Consider the following 19,625-nt stretch of genomic DNA (forward strand, 5'->3'; position numbering starts at 1 on the left):
AAATTGAAAAGGTACATTTCAAGTTATAATGATGTTTTCATCATTTATTTTCATGGGCCAATTTGCATTTGCCTAAAACTATTTTTTCTTGCTCTTTTTGGGGTTTGGAGGTGGTGGTTGGGGTCGGACTACCAATTCATCTTTGTTTATCGGAAGATAGTGGTTAACTGGGATCAGTGTGAGAACTTCTTCACCTTCAATTACTTCCCCAGTGTATATAAGCCCTGCCTCATCTATGAAAGCCACTTTTCCTTTTGGAAGATTGTTCTCGAAATTTGCTATGAGTTCTCCTCTCCCGGGAATGTAATACCTGCCAGATCCTGAATACTTTCCCATTGACAGTTCCCCAGTGTACCGTTGGCCACAAGGCCATTGCACGATCCCATTGATCAAGTAATCATCCGACCATCTACCTTTATAGACCAGTCCATCCCATGTGGAATAAATCCCAAGACCTGGTATGCAAATCAATAATAGGAACAAATATGGAAATTATGTCAATAATGATTAACTTTTTAAATTCATAAAATGAGAATAACAAATATTCACATTCTTTGAACCATTTTTAAATTTTATTTTGGTATTATTAATAGAAGTTACATTTATTGCAAAGTTTTGCACAAAACAACAATTTTTTTTTCAATTTTTTAATATATTATGAATTATTTTTCTTAGCCTTTTTTTAGAAGGTAGAAGTTCATGAAATTTAATCCTTGAACTATCTGCCTTCTAAAACGGACTAATCTACAATGCAATAAAGAAGGATAATAAAAACAAAAAGAAGCAAAAATTCATGTTTCCTTTATAAAGAAGGACAAGGAATAATTGACAATTTTTTGTAAAAATTGTTAAGGTCTACCTATCCTTGTTGGTTTTGTTCTGTCAGACACGTTTGACTTTGAAGAAGGCAAATTGTTAAAACAGGTCTGGCAAGACAAAACCACAAACAGACCACAATGATCATACAAAAAAACTATTGGTTGATCCACTCACAGACCTCATCTCCAATGTTTCAAATTTAGTATAAGTTTTAAGCCCGGTCACAACCAAACTACAAGACTCTACTTTCAAATTTAAATTTTTCTCACTCCTGATAATTTAATTTGAATATCAAAAAAAGCAAAAAACATTTACATTTGTTGTTCGTGACTACTGATACAAAGAAAACTATTTTTAGAATGTTTTTAAACTACAAAACCATTCTAAAATGTTAGCCAACTCGAATTACCTTGTCGGCATAGCTCATCTGGCCACAAAGCTTGGAATTCTCCAATGTACCTATCGTGATTTTTGAATTTGAACACTCCCTGACCAGATTTTAGAAAGGGGTTTTGGTCTTCAGCAATTTCCTTTGAGAGACCCAGTTTTGATTTCCCTCCTCCTCCAGCTTTCATAGACATCCTCTTCCCTGAACCGCCTTTCACAGATTTTTTCCGTATAGATGCTTTTTTGACAGATTTCTTCCTTACAGACTTTTTCCTCCCTCCAGAATCCTTGTTCTCAGATTCCGATTTTTCTGACCCTGCCTGCTCACTCGGTTCAGACATGACTGATGAAACAAATTAAGAAAACAGACGAAAGATAAAATATTGAGAATTTTCTAAGAAAAGAAAAATATTTTAATGAATTTATCAGCTGAGTTGAATTTTAATATTAACATCAATTAAACTAAAATTTTAATAATATCAATAAGTTGAAATTCATCATATTTGAACATTTTTAGTCAGAAACATATAGCTCTGAAAGTGAAAACTACCACAAAAAATATTGACTGATAATAACATATATTTAGTACAATTTCTCTAGGGGGTGATGAACCAGCAGTTTGATCGTTTACGATCATTTTGAACGGCCTATCCTCATTGATTCTTCATTGCAGTCATTTTATTTATTCATGAAATCTGGACTCGAAAGCAGGTCACAAACAGTAGACCACAATGTTGAAATGGAACAACCAAACAGTCACCTTCATCACCCACAGATGGTGAATGAAGAAAGCTCATAATACAAGATTAGCATGGCCCTTATTTTATAAGATTTTAATGATTTTATTACTGCTTGACTGTTCGATAAGAAGATGTCTACTGCATTTAATCTTTGACTGATTATTTTCTGTGAAAAACGAAGCTCAAGGTTGTTCTCATTGAATGGCATGAAGTGAAGCAAGCACAAATGCCATGTAAAAAACGAGCAAGAATGATTAATGATAGTTCAATGTTGATCAGTTCAACTACAGGCAGGTAAGTTAGGAGCTTAATTTCTAGGATTTTAATAACTTTTAGTTATTAGTGTATGTATGTACATTTCATAAATAGGTTTTATTTTTACCACCAATTTTTTTTTAATGTAACTAAAAGTATTTAACATAATAGCCCATAGTATAGGAGAGTTATTTACTATGCCACGATTGAGAATGTGTGGTCTTCCTCTAGTAAACAGTATTGTCTCATTACCATTAGGTCTGATTCTCCATTTTTCAACAGTTTAAAACACTAATCTCTGCGGATAGAATCAGCCCTATCATCAGGAAAGAGAGCCAGTTCAGCTATAGTTGCTGCTATCATTGCTAGCTATAGCTAGCATGCAGATAGTTCATCTAGATGTTAAATAAGGTTGGCCCAAGAACAGATTCTTGGGAGACCCGAGTTCTTAGACCTGTACAAAGAATTTGCTATTGGTTAACAAATTTACTAATTAAATGTGTTTTTAATGTTTATCTGATTGTCAATAATGACTAATTAGGTGCGACTCTGATGTATTGTAGTTAAATTTGATAGGATATTTTATTTTATTTTTATAGAAAGTCATAACTGAACATTTGTCAGAATTTAAAAGAATATATTACTTGAACATCAATTATTAAGTTTTACTAAAGCATGCATAAACAGAATTAATTTTTAAGAATATTTGTAAACCATTGATAACCAACCATTAAACGGAAGGAAGAGAATTTGAGATATCGTTTATATAGATTTTAAAAAGAAAAGGCCCTAAGTGCCATCCTTGAGGAATTCCAGAATTTGCTAGAAAACTGTGAAAATACTGATTTTTAATTTCTAAATAGAATTAGCATGCCTGGTATAGCATCTTCTCCCCCCACTTTTATTGTACTACTAGCTTTTATCTGCAACTTCCTCCATGAGGGACTCTGTTTTAACGTGCCTTTGTAATGCGATGCAGAGTGCAATTATGGCATTCTAATATAATCCTTTTTAAAAGATAGTTCCTACTCACAGTAAGTTGTTTTGCAACGATCCGCATTTTGAGCCCTTAGCTCATCATCAGGTTGAAGGATTTCTACAACCACATCTCTCGACTTGAATTGCAAAAGTGAACCCGCCAACACGACGTTCCAATGAGAAGCTGGAAGAAATCCGGATCATTGCAAAACAACTTTCTATGAGTAGGAACTATCTTTTAAAAAGGACTGAACACCGCACTCACTACATCATTCATCATTTCTAACATAATGTTTCATTTCTCAAATTTTTCTCTTCTTCAGTTCACTTTGGGCTATACATGGTAAAAAAAATTGTCCAGATGATCCCCCTTATGGGTGGAATATCAAAAAATCATTTCAGCTTTGTAGGAATGCACTATCGAAATTTCAGCCCTTTAGATCTGGTATGGTCTGTGTGTTGTTTGTCAATAAGTAATGGAATTGTTTTATATAAACTGCTCAAAAAAGCATAGGGATATTTGTAATTTATTTTTATTCTATTAATTTTAATTAAATTAACCAATATAGTCTTGTTAGTTGGGTAAAACAAAATAGAAAATACAAACAAATGTTAATCATTTTTAATATCGGATTTACTTAAGAATAGAAAACATGAAGTTTACTCATTTTGTAAACCAACTCATTTTTCATCTTTTCTTCATTTTAATCCAGTTGCCTTTAAAGTCCTCTTTAACCATGGAAAGACATCAACTCGAACCAGAAGTTCGCAATATTATTGTGAGAATAAGTCATCAAGGTCTTTGGGAAGTATCACAGAATAGTTTGCGCTTTTCAGAGTGTGGTCTCCCAAGCTTTAGCCCGATTCTGAGAGACTGGAAGTGACAATAGGAGGCATAGTAGTGGATCTCAGCACATTATGACAATAAGGGAGGACAGAAATATTGTCATTCCTGCAAGATGGAACCCTTTACATAGTGCCCACCAGATCCTAAATGAAGTACAAGATGTTTTGGCAAGGCCTTTATCAACATAAACAATCCCTTTGAGATGACCTGCAGCAACAGCCCGCCACCAGTAACTAAGGGGAATATAGTGCAGCGAGTGCCTAGAAGAGAACACCAATTAGAATGATGTTATGTTTACTGATGAGTGTTTCTGTCTGTGTACAGATAGCAGGCTCCGAAGTGTCTGTTGAGAACAGGGGATGCATACAAGGCCCCAGTTTGTGATTTCTTCTGTGCAGTTTGGAGGAGGCAGTGGAAAGGTTTGGTCTGGGATTTACACTGAAGGACAAACTGGACTTAATTGTTAAAGGCAACTTCACACAGGTTTTAGATAACAAAGGACATTATACACAGTATTAATAGTTCAAAAAAAATTATTGTGCCCAATAAATCAATTTATTTTGTGCGGTGATTAGTTAATCGATAATTATTCAGAAATCGTGAGTTGCAGTCTGGAATGGCACAATTACACAGAAGACAAACACTTTGAGTGAGTAGAAATACTTTGATTGAATATAAAAAAATATATTTTTCATTGTATAAATTCACCTTTTTCCATATCCTAAATTTATTTGTTAAATGTAAACAATGTTTGTAAATCCAAGGCCCTGAAGATGATCTCAATAAAGATCGAAATGTTGGCACGATAAAGAAAATGTTTTTCTGAAACCTACATCACACCAGACCGCATCTCTCGATTTCTGAATAATTATCAATTTATTTTATTTTTCAAAATCCCTTAATTAAATTTTCCTTCAGCAAAAACATAATTAGCTGTAACTGTTCGTCACTTGATCTCTTTAGGTAAATTATGAATGTTGATTGGGTAATTACTCTCTATTTAATTCTTTATTGTTGTTAATATTTTTTAAATCAATTCATTTGTTACTATTGACAAACTCGCACTTTTGCTAGATATCTACTGACAACAAGCAATAAAAAATAAATAAATAATAATAATTTAATTTTTAATAAAGTTTAATGGAATTGATAATAAAAATGCTAGGAAAAGTAAATTCTACAAAATTTGCAATATCCCTATTCCTTTTTGAGCAGTATATATAGTTGTAGTACTATTCTACTTTTGTGTTTTATATGTATATACTATTTATAGATTATTATTCTATATTAGGGGAGTTCACGAGCTTGGTGGTGTGATTATTATTGTATATTATATATTCAAATATGAGACGGAGCAGCCAAATTGTGTCTGGTAACTATTTCTAGTAATGACAGTTAAATTCGTAAAACAAGAAATAATGATGGTACAACGATAATATAATATATTATCTCAATAGATAGAAATAACCAAAAATTGGCTGGTATCAAAAATTGAAAGATATAAAAAAGTAATAAAATCATTTTATTGGGTCTAACTCTTACAAAAATGACTGGTAAATAAATCTCAAATTAATTACAATTAAATTAAAACTACAAAATTACTACAACTATTTGTTACTACAAAATTTGCAATATCTCTATTCATTTTTGAGCAGTTTGAATAGATGTAGTACTATTCTTCTTCTGTGTTCTTAGCAGGTTGTATGTATATTCAAATATGAGACGAAGCCGCCAAATTATGTCTGTGGTAACTATTTCCAGTAATGACAGTTAAATTCATAAAACACAAAATAATTAACGATCTTATAATGGTAATATAATTTAATGCATTACTTCAATAGATAAAAATGACCAAAAATTGGCTGGTGTCAAAAATTGAAAGATGTAAAAAAGTAATAAAATCATTTTATTGAATCTAATTCTTACAAAAACGACTGATAAATGAATCTCAAATTAATTACAATTAAATTAATTATAGATTTAAGCAATTAAATAATTGAATGTTAATAATTATTAGTTGGTAGTTAGATCGTGTTTCTTTTGAATCATATGATGGTTAGTTCGCCGCGGCCAACAGTCGCTACGCCTCCGTTCTTCTGTTGAGTTAGACTTCTCGAAGAGAATCAGTACAGCGCAAAAAAGCCCGGTTTTTTCATTTTCCGCATTAGTTTTTCCAAGGCATCTTCACCCTTTATCGGCTCTGCCTGACCTCGACAAAAGATGTAGCGGCTTTTCGGTAGGCTACCGTACTGATCCCGCTGTATTTTCCCCCTGTCAGCCTTTGAAACGGTCTGATATTTCGTTTACGCTGGCCGCTTCCTTATCCTTTGAACATCGGTGAGGTCTTTCTCTTTTAAATATCTCTAAACTTATTCTGAAGATTTTTGTGTCCGGATTTGTCGAATCGTTTTTCGATGGGCTTTTGAGAAAAGTGCCTTACTCGAAAGTTCCCTCTTTTTTTTTCTCTCTCTGAAACTAGAGAGGCAAACTTTTTCAAAACAGTGTACCCAGGACAATATTGTTTAAAAAAAGAAAAACCCTACCGGTCTTAATAAATACGGACCATTGAACAAAGTCGAAGTCAATTTTTAAATGTTTGCCCCTTTCAGCTTACCATGAGTGAAACTCGCGACACTGCTGAAAGGCCTTCGCAGCAGCAAGATGGGCCACCAGTCAAGATGGACCAGTTCAGAAATATGTCAGCGGTGAGTTTTAGTTCTAATTCTTAGCTTTATTATATACTTTATCCTGCCTTTTTCAGGGTTTAGTTTATTTATACTGTTTCTGATATGGCCTCTTGGCTTGTCTTTCTTCCTTAACAAAACAAAATTGTACCTTACCTACCCCACTACGTCCAAAGAAGAATCAATTTAGTGTTTAAACGAAAGTGTATAAGCTATATTTCAAGTTATAAAACACAACACATCACAACATTAATGGGACTTAAAATAGGTTGAATAAAGCTCATTGTAAAGGCAGCATATCTTGTGTTCTAATTTCTTCGTTTAGAATCTCTATCATCTTGAAATTTCCAAGCAGATTAAGTCCTGAGGTCTGTGGAGTGATGTAAACATAGCTTGGTCTTTTCAGTCACCATTGATCTGTCAGATGCATTGCAACATTTCACCGTAGTCTTGGATGAGTCAGATCAGAATTGTTCATCCATGTTCGTTCTGTCCTTCCTAGGAAACGCGACTGAACTACCAGTTGGTTGAATGTGCTATTGTTCAAGATGCTTGTACTGTCTGGCAGATTAATACAGAAAAGAAAGTCTAGGCCAAAATGGCCATAAACAATGCTTGGATAAATTGTGAGATTTATGAGGCCTGATGGTCGATGAACTTAGATTGGTCGTTTCAGATAATTTTCGGGCTGTCAGATGTGTTTTGGATTGGCACCATGTTAAGTGGTGGGTTTGTTGTCTTGCTTCACCCTTCTTCTGATCTGTCTATTTTTACTGTTTTGCCTGACATGTTTTGATTGTCCCTGTTCATCGTTTTCTGTTTTTCCTAAGTAATTACCAGTTGAATTGTTATTGTTCAAGTTGCTTAGATTGGGTTGATGCAAAATAAACGCAGGTTTTTTGCAGGGGCCTTCACGACAACGCACGCCTACACTCTGCACAATGGACTCTGGCATGACTTCACGAGTTGGGTTATGAGGCTTTACCACATCCACCATAATCACTGGATCTTTCTACTACACATTATCACTTTTTTGAAGATCTCAACAAATGTGTAGAGATTAGTGACCGTTAATCGACAGTTATTCAGATATCGTGAGATGCGGTCGGCCAGATCTCAACAAAGTTTTGTGTGAGAAATGGTTCAGAAGCCACAATGACATTGAAAATACATTTCGGGAGTTTGTCAATTCTGGAGACCCCGTTAGGCTATTCGGAGCTTCCACTCTTAAGTAACACAACCAAACTATCAGCTTTATGTGTTATTTTTCAAGATACTTTTAGTGAATGTGAATCTTACGATGGCTATAAGGCATAACTTGTGTCAGCCAAAACAGAGAAGACAGGCTGTATAAAAACAATTGGAAATGACTGAGCTGCTGTGGTGTTAAATTGTAGGATTTTTTCATGCACTCTGCAGGATGACGAACTTCTATATTGGTAGTTTCTGATAATTTTGGTCTGCTAACATTATATGTTGGTCAGTCAGACATGTTTTGTATGTAATATCTTCAGTAATATTGTGTTGCCACATTACGCTTCTGATCTGCCTATCCTCACTATTTCGCCTCACATGTTTTGGTATATTGACATTTTAAAAGTATGGTCAAGCTGAACCCCTGCTGCGGGGTTGTCCCTCTTCACCGTTTTCTACTTTTTCTAGGTACACACCAAATTATAAGTTATTATTTGATTCAATTCATCAAAGTTTTATCTCAACTAAAAACCTTAATTAATTTTTATTATGTGAGTTACTTATATTCATACCATGATTGGTGCCAACCCAAAATAAAGGTATAATTCCGCTGGCAGACAAAAACAAAAATGATCATGGCAAGTCCTGCAGTGTGTTGAACTTCTAAATTGATTTTTTTTTTGGCCTGTCAGATGCATTTTGGATTGTAACCATCTTCAGTGATGGGATTGTCTTCTGATCCACCTATTTTCATTGTTTTGTTTGACAAAATTTGGCTATCAAAATATTCAGTGTGTTCAGGAGATAAAACACAAAACCCACCAAATTTTGGAGCTCTTGGCCATCTAGATTAAATGTCTTACCAATCCTGTGTGATGTTAGGTTCTAGGCTATCGACAGCTAGACAATTTCAGGCACAAAGCAATTTTTAATCGTAAAAACAGGTTCAAACTCACTCATTCCAAAATGCATTTTCCTATGTATGTAAACATCCTAGTATGTTATTAGTGGTTCTTCATAATGACAATATTCTTTTATCATATGATATATGTTAACTAACTGTATGGCCCAAGAATTGATTGGTGCTGAAAATTCCACCATTGGCCAAGTTGCACTACATTCATGCTAATAAGTACTTTCAGTTTATTTCGGTATGATAATTCGAGAATTATGCCAGGTCATTGTGAGTCTTTTTTTTCCAAAAAGTTTTCAGCTCCATAGTTTGAGCTCTCTTCAATTCAGATATAGACATTCTATCAGGAGGATATCCTAACATATGCTTTCAATTAAGACATTTAACCTCTTCCTGTATTTTTTCAAAAATCAAAACAGAAGCCAGAGACATGCTGCTGTGCTCAAACCCAGTTTTCTTATATCATTCATACTCTTACAATTTGAGCAACCTGCAAGCCTTGGGTAATACAGTCCTTACACCAAAAATTTTGGTGCGTCAACCATGTATGGCTTATCCTGAATCAAATGAAAAGAGCGCACTTCTGCAAATCAGATCCTCTGAGATCCACCTATGTCCTTGGTTCATAACAGTTTTGTTGCTGATACTCAGTGACACTGCATTGTTTAATTTTTATGTTATTTACATTGTAGGCAATTTCATTTGTTTAATGGGTGAAATTCTTAATTGTTTAATAATATAATTATTCATTATTTTAAACAGGCATACTTAAAATAAAAAATGCAGTATATAGCATATTTTGTTTACTCATTGTTCCATTAATTATTCAAACTAATAAGAATAGGATATACAAATTACAATAATATCCATTTAAATAATACTAATAGAACTAGCCATCATACTTGATGATTAGTTAATAATTTTACATAAATTTCAGGTTTTGTTTTCAATTCTACTGTTTCCATGTATTACAACTGTGAAGATATGAAGATGTATTGCATTACAGGTAGCCCCTAGCAGTGCTTGTTGCTTACTAAAGTAAAACTTAAAACATCCAACTTATTTGCGAAGTTATGTTTAGATTCAAATTTCAAGTATATGCATATTTATGCGATTTGATACAATGCTGAAATATTTATTCGACTATTATTTTTCCGTCTTCAAATTGAAAACAATGGTTTTCTCCTTGAATTGTTTATTGATCGTGTTTACAAATTTTTCTATGAGTTGAATAAACTCAATCTTTTATTACAAATAATTAAGGTTTTTAGTTGAGATAAAAAAGACAGTGGCACGAGCGGGATTCGAACCCACGTTCTTCGGCTTGATACGCCGCTGCTCTACCACTTGAGCTATCGTGACCTCGATCCACTCGGACACCAACTTCCCATCTCAACCGCACCTTTTGAATTTTCCTCCTTAATTATTTGTAATATATTAATTGGTCAAGCAAACCACGAAATTAGTGAATTTAATGATTAAAAATAAAGTATACTTCATTAAAGCTCTCCATGGCCATTTCATTTGTCGTCGAGAATCCAACCCGATTACACGAGGTTTGAAAAATGGCAAAAAGGAGGGAAAATTCAAAAGGTGCTGTTGAGATGGGAACTTGGTGTCCGAGTGGATCGAGGTCATGATAGCTCAAGTGGTAGAGCAGTTGAATATCAAGCCGAAGATCGTGGGTTCGAATCCCGCTCGTGTCATTGACTTTTTTATCTCAACTAAAAACCTTAATTATTTGTAATATATTAATTGGCCAAGCGGACCACAAAATTAGTGAATTCAATCTTTTATTTTAAATCCTGTTGCAAACTTTTTTCTATAATAATCTCAAAAATTCCTCTATACTTTTCATTTGTAAAATAGTTTTATAATATATTTATTAAAGTGTGTAAACGCGTTTTTTTTCTTTTTTTTCTGGGATTTATAATCTGTGACTAAATGAAAACAGAGAAGAAAGAACACAAAATTATGGGATCATCACATGACGTTAACATTAACTCCATTGATTTGTCTTTTATTGTCAAAATCACTTTTAAAAATTATCTACAAGACTCAGTAGGTTTTAAAAAGTGCTCAAAAAATTTTCAAAGCTAAAAAGATTTTCAGACAATGAACCAGATGCTGCATAATTGCCTGTTAATTGAACCACAGTTTATTTTTTATTTTTTAAATACTGGATGGTTGTTAAATCTGACAAGGGCCGGCAGTCAAAATTCTCACAGCAAAAAAATGTGTAAGTGCAGATTGTTTCTATTTGAGCAGTTCAGCGATTTATTTAAAAAAAATATATAAACAGTGCTATATGGAAATAAATAATAAACCTGGCATTGAAATTACATCGCGAACCAAAGCAAGGTCATGATCTTGTATTTTGTCAAAAGCACGTTTTTATGCTGGTGGAAAATTGGCACCTAGAAAGTCAACAGTAAATTTTATAATAATTCTAAAGATGAAACGTCTAGAAAATTTCCCATTGTAGAACTGGAAAGGATGTATTTTTTCTTTTGAATTTAATTAGCTTAAGAATATTGTTTAATATCCATAAATTTAACAATTATATATAATAATTTTTTAACTTTATCTGACAATACATTAATTTTTTAAAATAATTAATATTAAATAATTTAATTTGCCGATTTAAATAATTTTAGGGTACACTTGTAAGGGCTATACCAACTGGTCAATCCTCTAGATTTATGATGACCCCTGTACAGTCATCCACAGCTTTAATAAGTACAACAACAACAATTCAAGCCCAAGTGCTTTCCAAAGGTGATTGATTAAATTGTACAATATGTACTAGAATTTTTAACCGTTAACTTCTTATCTTTCAGTTCCTGCAGGAGCTACTTCTGTTAACAGATTAAATACTTTACCAATCCAGTCCTCTGCGACGGCGACAACAACTGGTTATCATGTTCCTAGAGGTGAAGGTTTTAAAAAATCAAATATAATAGTCTTATTGTGATCATTTTTAGGAGCTGCCGCTGTGGCGAACATATCAGTTCCAAGGGCATCAGTTGCGACACCAATTGTAAGAGCACCACCTCAGCTACAAGCCATTGGAGTTGCACCTGCGCATACGGGGTTAGTAAGTCAGCTCTCTTAAAGGGTCGGTTTAAATTTAAAGATGCAAAGTTCACTAAATTTCTTGAGACAATTTATTTTATAAGTACGACTGCTTTTTAGATTTCAGCTAAACCTGTCCATTTTGTGATTTGTATATTGTAGACTTTATAGATCCTATATAACAGAATAACAATTGTATTATATATTATTATTTATGTTTATCTTTTTGAGGGAAAATTTAGGATTTTTAACACCTATTTTGTAGGGCTAGTGCTGGCCCAATTGTAGGTCGATCTGTTGTTGGAGTGACACCTTGGGTCACTGCTTGTTTGCCACCAAATCCACAATCAAATCCAAGACAACAGTCGTCTCAGTTGCGGCCTCCACCAGTTACAAGTGTGTATTTTCTATTATGCATCTAGTATAAAATTTTTATAATTGTAATTGTTTTTAGCAACAAAGCTCATGAGCAACCAAATCAGACCAATTCCTGAGAATCAGGCAAGGCCAGTGTTGCTCCACTCGACAACAAAACAAGTCACATTGACCCAACAGGCACAAGTGCAGGTACATGCATAGTTAGAAATATTGTTTCTGTTTAGTGAATACTTAGTACAATCAGTACTTTTCATTCTAATTTCCTTACCTTTGTCTTCTCATCATCATATCCTTAATACAAATCCTGTGCAGGGAGTTAAATGTTACTATTAAACTTAGGACAATAAAACCAAAGAAAATGTAATTAAATGTGATGATATGTGAAGGATGTAAGGTTTCTCTTTTTATTGGCTTTTCCCTAATAAAGAAGGTTCACATATTTTATTATTAACCTTTTATCCTTATTGACATATGTTTTTTGTTTTTAAAAATATTTTCCCCTTATGGTTTTTAGTTTTTTCATTCAGGATTTCTTGGTTAAAGATAGGCAAAACTATATTCACTGCTAATTTCATAAAAAAGCCAAATGTTTATGTTCTGAAGGTGTCGGGTGAAAAAGCTGTAATAAAGAGTTACAGTGGGGCAAATCAAGGTACAAGGATGGTGACACCGGTTTCTGCTCCTCCACTTTCAAGGATTACCACTTCACTACCTCCAATGGTCTCATTACATCCTGCAGTTCTTGTTCCTAACAATTCATCACTACCGATTAAATCTGCCACATCACAAGCTAAAGTAACTGAAATCAAAACACTTTTAAATAGGTAGTAATCTTTTGTTTGATTGTTAGGTAATCTCCCAACCAGGGGCGACCATGCAGTTCACCTCGGTGCCTGTGAGCTCTGTTCAGCCTGCGATCGCAATAAACTCAGTAGTTACTAGACCAGGTAAAATTCCACACCTTTTTTATTTTTCTTTTTCTTTAATGAACAGAATTAAGTCTTGTATATGCACATTATAAAATTACCTTAAGGGCTTGTTACAGTCATGCTCACAAGTGGAGGGGCACAAGGGGCAGTCAGTACAAGTAACATCACTACTATGTCAACGACTCCGACCACTAATACTGTTGCGAGAATCCCGCACAATCCTAAGACATATCAAGAGATCACATCACAGCCATCCAGTTTTGTTCACACTTCAATGCCATCTGGTGGAAAATCCAACCCGGCAACTCAACTCAGTAGAGAACAGAGGCTGCCAACTAAAGATGATACTGGTATTTTATTTTTTATTGGTTATTCAGTTTAATTATTTGATGTGCACAAAATTTCTCGGTTACAATTATTTTTTACAAACAATTTTTCAGTTACAATTTATTTATTTTTATTCATCACAACACAGACCCCAAAAGAAAGTTCAACTACTATTTGAAATTGATTTTGACTAATACTAATCTAAAAAAATGGAAAAATACTTGTTATAAAAAAGACTACAAATTGTAATGAATATGTTGCCTAGGATGGAATAGGGGAAAATAATTCAAATTTTGTTATTTTATTTGAATATTTGTTTATGCATTTACTAAGAAAACCTAGATTGGTTTCAGTATGAAAACCCGAACTACAATACATGCCTTTTGCCAGCAAAAATTCTAAACAGCTTAAACTACATACTAATAGCAAATGAGTGAACATTCCATAGGTACTGAGGTTTTTAGACAGCAGTTTTCTGACAAAACGCCAATCACCAAAAATGCTTTTTTTTATCCCATACCTGAGGATTTAGTCAACATCAAACATTTTCGTTCTGAAATTTGTTTAATCTTTTAGAAGTGACGTCCGGATCCAATGCCATGGTGAATCTCTCCAACTCAGTGTATACAATGCCTGGGTGTACATATTATGACAACTACCAAATTTCTTCAAGATCTTCAACAACCACCTCAACATCATGTCCACAAAACCAACCAATGTCATCATCTTCACAAAGTAATTTAATTTATTTGTTTTCCTTTTATGCACTTTTTGGTTTATACTTGCTTATTCGATAGGTGTGATGTCACCAAATCAAAATGTTCGGTCAGTGACGGTCGTAGATTCTTCTAGATCCTATCTGTCTGCAAGTGAAGGTATTTTTGATAATAATAAGCTATATTTTGTGAAATTAAAAAAAAAAATTATAATCATACTTTTTCAGCAGGAAATTCTTCAACTGATAGCAGTTCATCCTTTTCTATTATAACGCTTTCTTCGGGAATTCCCCATAACTTAACAACAAAAACGAACACTTCACCAAGGCCTAGTATCTTAAGGAAAAGAGATCCTGAGGGGTAAGACCATCATTCAATGCTATTAAGCTTGGAACATTAATTTTCTTAGAAAATTGTTTTTAGTTCTCCGTTGAAGGCACAAAAAAATCTTATGCCTGTCTTGAGCAGTTTACCAATTTCGACCGGTTCACCACCGGGTCCTGGTTCACCTAAAAGGCCTGAGTCGGGACACTCGGGTCAGTCTTCTGCCGGTAGTACAACAATTTCAGCGAATTCGTCTCCTGGCGAGTCGCCCACAATAATAAAACAAGAACCGAGTGAAGATGATCACCAATCGACTCGATCGACCCCTGTTGCCCCGCCAATAATGGAAATGAGCCCAAGGAAAAAACCGAGAAAACAACAACTGTGAGTTATCGATGCTGTTTTAATTATAAATAGTGTCAGCATGATATTTTAATACATATTGTAGAACTGGGAACCAAATCACCGAGCCAACATTCAGTGAGGATGAAATGGAATTTATATCTGAAGATAAAATTAAGAAAGAAATAAAAGAAGGTAATTTTTTCCTTTTATTTAAAGCAAAGAATGATTGGTTTTAATTGTTTTTGTCTTTTTCAGAATTGATTTTTGAAGAAGAAAAATGCTTGCCAAAGAGAACTATGTCACTTTTAAACTCGTACAAACAACATTGGAAAGTAAGGAATAATCATTTCCTCCGATATACAGATGTTAAAACAAAAGAAGACAGAAAGCCTACGTTAAGCGAATTAGCAAATCAGAAGCATGTTTTACAGAAACTTGATGGCTGGAAGATCTACCATCTAGGCACACAGATTGAAGACATGGTAAGGAAAAAGCTAATTTTCATAACAATACAACACGTACACACCAGTAAAGCCGGGAATACACTTACCCGATGCTACGCCATGCGACGCTACCCGATGCCTTACCACATTTTTGGTGGGGTGTGCACATCTATCCGACGCAAGCACATGTCGCGTACAGTCCACAGCGTTTATCACAATAATCACTATCACAATTGCAACGCATCTTTTATTCTTAATGTACTATTTTGAGCAAAACTTTGTAATAAATTGTTAGTTAAATTTTATGAGTACAACCATCTAAATTGTTTGTTAAACTTAATTGTTTTAAATAAAGTTACTCCTAACCATCATAATTAAACAATGTTTATAAAAACTTATGCATTTTTGATCTCGTTTAATTTGGTTTACATTAAAATAACATGTAATTAATATAACGACACAATTACATGTACTTAGTTTGAAATAAACTACAAAAAATATGAGTGTCCTGTTCTGATGCTACCAGACATTACAAAATGGTGTAATTTTACGAGCAACACTATGAAATAAATTGTTAATTAAATTTTATGAGCAAAACCGTGTAATAAATTGTTCCAATTTTAGTATATGTACCGCCGAAGCGAGTATAATAAATTGTTAGTTAAATTCATTATATCAAAAAATCGTATTCCGGTGTTTTGATTAATTTTCTACCAAACCATTAAAATTAATTTTTTAAATAAAAACTAATTAATTTTTAATCACAGTTAATTTGGTTTATATTAAAATAAGTATGTTGAAATTAATATAACGACAATAATACATGTAGTTTGAATAAAAATATGAGTGTCCGGTTCTTTTGTCTTCGACTGTACTCGATGCGACCCGACAAAAATCTGGACAGTGGGGATCGCAGAGCGTCGGGTAGGTTAGCATGGCATAGCATCGGGTAGATCTGCACGGGGGTAATGCAACCTTATGGAAAATCGGAGTTTGGATTTGCGTCGGGTAGTGTCGCATGGCGTAGCATCGCTTAAGTGTGTTTCTGCCTTAAGAAGTGGAAAGTTTTTAGTGGCAGATGTAGTTTTAAAGCTATGGGCCAACAAACAACTACTGGTTATTATCTACACATAAAACGGAAAATTCTGTAGGTTGTTTTCTTAACTTACTAACCTCTTGTTATTACCTTAAATTGTCCAATTATCAATAAAACACAAGTATACATATATACAGGGTGATCAGAATTTTTTGGATCATGAGAAATTAGTCAAAAAATTTTGTTCCAACTCTCCATGATAATGGGATACAGATAGCAAGTATTTTACAATCAGTGAACTGCTAAAAAATCAGTCATTGGTTGAAAATTTCGTTGATCAGAAAAACAATGTTTGGGAAAAGTTTTTATGAATAGCGAACAACTTGAGAATGGTTGCTCCAAATTAAAAACTGTATAATTCAGAATCAAAAACACTTTTATGATGAGTATCCTGCCATCTGAAATAGTTTCCAGTCCGTATCCTGTTAGCCTGGAGAGTTAGATCAAAACTTTTTTGTCCATGAGAAACTATAAAAAAAAAATTTACGTAATTCAGGGTATTTTACCAAGTGCACAAATAGAAAAATATATATCTGTACATACACATAACGCCACTAGGGACGGATTCCTCCTACTCCCCTCAGAAAATAAAAAGATAGTAAAAAAGATTTTTCTTATTTCGCTGTGAAATAATTTTCTCTGGCCAACTGTGATATTAACATTTCAAAATAGTTTTCTCAAAACAGTTTTTATTTTATTAGGCAATTAAGTAATACTTTGGTCATTGATCTTTTTTTACAGAGCAATTCTGAGGCTGAATTTTTTAACCTTTATTCATCACTCCTCAGCGTTCTTGAAATAAAACAGAAAAAAATTAAAAACAAAGATTTGGATAAAGACATTCACAGGATCAATGAAAGGATCAGGGTATGGATACGGATCCTTAAATAATTCTGATTGATACTGATATTTTTGAAAAAATTAATTCACAGGCAAACTTTCAAAGGAGTAAAGTTGTTAAGGATCAGATGAACGAGGCGAGGACGCAGGTGCTCAAATTATTCGAGCATAAAGGCTATGTTGCAGATATAATAAACAGGAATGCAACGAAAAGGCCTCTTAAGAAAAGGGAAAGGCAGTAGAATTGGTTGGATACAATTAATTATTTTACCATATGCTGTTTGATCTCATCTGTTATGAAGAATATTGTGGAATTGTATTTCTCCTTATTTAGTTTTCCATTGAAAGAGAAACTTTTAATGTTACATTTTAATTGTTTATTAACAACAAAACCCTATTTATTTTATTATAAAAGACCTCATTCTAAACACTGATGGAAATTGTTTGAAAATATAAATACATTGAATAATAGTATTAGGTGATCAAGATAAGTGCAATAAATAAAAGGGTCAAAAATTTGTTAAGAAAAACGTACAAAACAAAAACAAGTGGAGTATTTTAATTATAATAATATAGTTTTTAGTTATCATTACTTTCGTAATTTTTTGTGCTCTTTCAGTTCCGTTATTGCTAATGTAATTATTTTTTTATACTTAAATTGGATTATTTGTTCTTGTTCTTCTGTTGCCAGTGAATTTAATCACTAAGATCGATTAGACAAAAATCAATGATTTGGATTTTCAAAGTAAAGCAAAGTTTCAGTTTTCTTAATATCCCTGAGCGGTTGTATTTTTATTTATTTTTTATTTTTTTTGTTTGTGTTTATTTGAGTTATTATTTTTTTATTGTTTGTACAAACAGTATAGTTAACTTATAAGGCCACAATTAAAGACATAGTATCAAATTGCGCTTATTACACTGACTAAAATCAATACACATTTTCACTTTTATTTGATGTGACATTATACATAATTGTGTAATAAACATTTAGACACAGTTTATTTCATATCAGGAAAAACCTTTTAAAATATAAATTAAATTTTACTCTTAAGATGTGTAAAATGATTTACCTTTTTACAGAAAAGAAATAGAATAGTATAAACCTGTAAATATAAGGCCAATGAGTTTTTAAAATTAATATTTTGGTAATATTTTTTGAACTAGAAAGTGCCAAATAAATGTTTGACTATTATCACTGCCTTTTATTTTCCTTTATATTAATAACTTTTGAATGTGTAAAAATTACATAAACAATTTTTTTTAAACAAGGGTTCGCAACACTAGAGGTCTCAATCAATTTTTGGGTGCTTTTGCAAAATAAAAAATTGCAAATATGTAAGGTTTGAATGCAGGGCCACTGGATTCGAACCCTGGTCCTTTACCTTATAATGATGAGCACCGTGTCAACGCCTAAACCGGCCACTGACGCCCCTATGCAGAACCATAATGTGCTCCAACTTCCAAGATCCTACTCACATAACAAAAATCAATTAAAGCTTCGGGGAGAGCTTCAGGCAGACAGGTTCTGGGGTCGCCTGTTGATCCCATGATCCCTAAATTCAGATTTGATTTGCATTTTAAATAGAAATACTTACTAAAGCAGACTGGGAGAAATGGATCCCAGTTTATGCCAACAATAAGGGTACACAGATAGCTCCAAGATCGAGTATGAACCAGGAGCTGGTATTTGTAGAAAGAAATAGACCAAAGGACCAGTAGAATTCATATAAGCCTTGGGCAATATGCCACCATCTTTTAAGAAGACTGTCTATTGAGCACTGTGCCAAGGAGATTAAAAGACTAGGTACATTAATAGAAGAATAGCTATCTACTCAAACAACACTAAGGGCAATTACCACATCAGAAGTATAATCCAGAATTGTTTGATATTGCATTATGGCATTGTCAAACATAGGGAATAACAAAATTACCCTTGTCTGGGTGGGTACCAGGGTAGAAGAGTAATGAAGTAGTTTATAAATTGACCAAAGAAAGTTCAATGAAGACACTTATTAGCCAGGAATTATTTTGTGGCATACCACATGACCAAAAGCATGGATCCATAAAGTTCCCAGTTCAAACTAACAGCAGACTCCGGAGGCAGATGTGTACTCAACAGGGCAGAAACAAGCCTGGCAGGTAAAGCCAGGAAGAAGAAGAACAGCAGAACAAAGTCCTCTGCTGGTGTGAAGGGTTATGTAGGCTGAGATAATTACTTCTGGGAGAGGAAAAGCCCACTGATGGGAATCCTTAAAAAAGCTTTGAATTCTGGTAAAATGCCTTAAGCTTAATGAGGCTTAATGTGTCACTACCGTGTGGACACAATAGACAAATA

At 33.5% G+C, this 19,625-nt stretch overlaps 2 protein-coding genes across 9 annotated transcripts; one reads left to right on the forward strand and one right to left on the reverse strand.

The window, feature by feature from the left end:
* Window positions 1–12: 12 nt before the first annotated feature.
* On the reverse strand, window positions 13–1,657 carry LOC106666787 (radial spoke head 1 homolog). Its single transcript, XM_014394227.1, has 2 exons — window positions 1,229–1,657; window positions 13–455 (listed from the first exon to the last, which is right to left on the reverse strand). The coding sequence occupies exons 1-2, from the start codon at window positions 1,545–1,547 to the stop codon at window positions 79–81; spliced, it is 696 nt and encodes a 231-aa protein (XP_014249713.1). The 5' UTR covers window positions 1,548–1,657; the 3' UTR covers window positions 13–78.
* Window positions 1,658–2,096: 439 nt separating this feature from the next.
* LOC106666788 (histone deacetylase complex subunit SAP130) lies at window positions 2,097–18,194 on the forward strand. 8 transcript variants are annotated; one of them, XM_014394230.2, is made up of 18 exons: window positions 2,097–2,240; window positions 6,636–6,731; window positions 11,475–11,595; window positions 11,658–11,750; window positions 11,802–11,910; window positions 12,158–12,288; window positions 12,347–12,459; window positions 12,874–13,065; window positions 13,121–13,217; window positions 13,304–13,549; window positions 14,103–14,261; window positions 14,324–14,401; window positions 14,470–14,602; window positions 14,666–14,950; window positions 15,015–15,103; window positions 15,167–15,393; window positions 17,192–17,317; window positions 17,383–18,194. In XM_014394230.2, the coding sequence occupies exons 2-18, from the start codon at window positions 6,642–6,644 to the stop codon at window positions 17,530–17,532; spliced, it is 2,439 nt and encodes an 812-aa protein (XP_014249716.1). In that variant the 5' UTR covers window positions 2,097–2,240; window positions 6,636–6,641; the 3' UTR covers window positions 17,533–18,194. The 8 variants fall into 8 exon arrangements, with proteins under 8 accessions (XP_014249716.1, XP_014249717.1, XP_014249718.1 ...); XM_014394235.2 differs by lacking the exon at window positions 2,097–2,240 and adding an exon at window positions 9,755–9,823 and having other exon boundaries at window positions 6,081–6,731; XM_014394228.2 differs by lacking the exon at window positions 2,097–2,240 and adding an exon at window positions 6,081–6,363.
* The last annotated feature ends 1,431 nt before the right edge of the window (window positions 18,195–19,625 follow it).

This window comes from Cimex lectularius, unplaced genomic scaffold (genome assembly GCF_000648675.2).
Source record: "Cimex lectularius strain Harlan isolate CLEC.00 unplaced genomic scaffold, Clec_2.1 scaffold223, whole genome shotgun sequence".
Lineage (NCBI taxonomy): Eukaryota > Metazoa > Arthropoda > Insecta > Hemiptera > Cimicidae > Cimex > Cimex lectularius.

Bases quoted from the DNA above. Each gene is read 5' to 3' on its own strand.
- LOC106666787 (XM_014394227.1), bottom strand. From the start codon at position 1,547: ATGTCTGAACCGAGTGAGCAGGCAGGGTCAGAAAAATCGGAATCTGAG. The intron at 456-1,228 runs GTAATTCGAGTT...TTTGCATACCAG, and splicing joins AGATGAGCTATGCCGACAAG to GTCTTGGGATTTATTCCACA.
- LOC106666788 (XM_014394230.2), top strand. From the start codon at position 6,642: ATGAGTGAAACTCGCGACACTGCTGAAAGGCCTTCGCAGCAGCAAGAT. The intron at 14,402-14,469 runs GTATTTTTGATA...ATACTTTTTCAG, and splicing joins CTATCTGTCTGCAAGTGAAG to CAGGAAATTCTTCAACTGAT. The intron at 17,318-17,382 runs GTATGGATACGG...ATTAATTCACAG, and splicing joins GGATCAATGAAAGGATCAGG to GCAAACTTTCAAAGGAGTAA.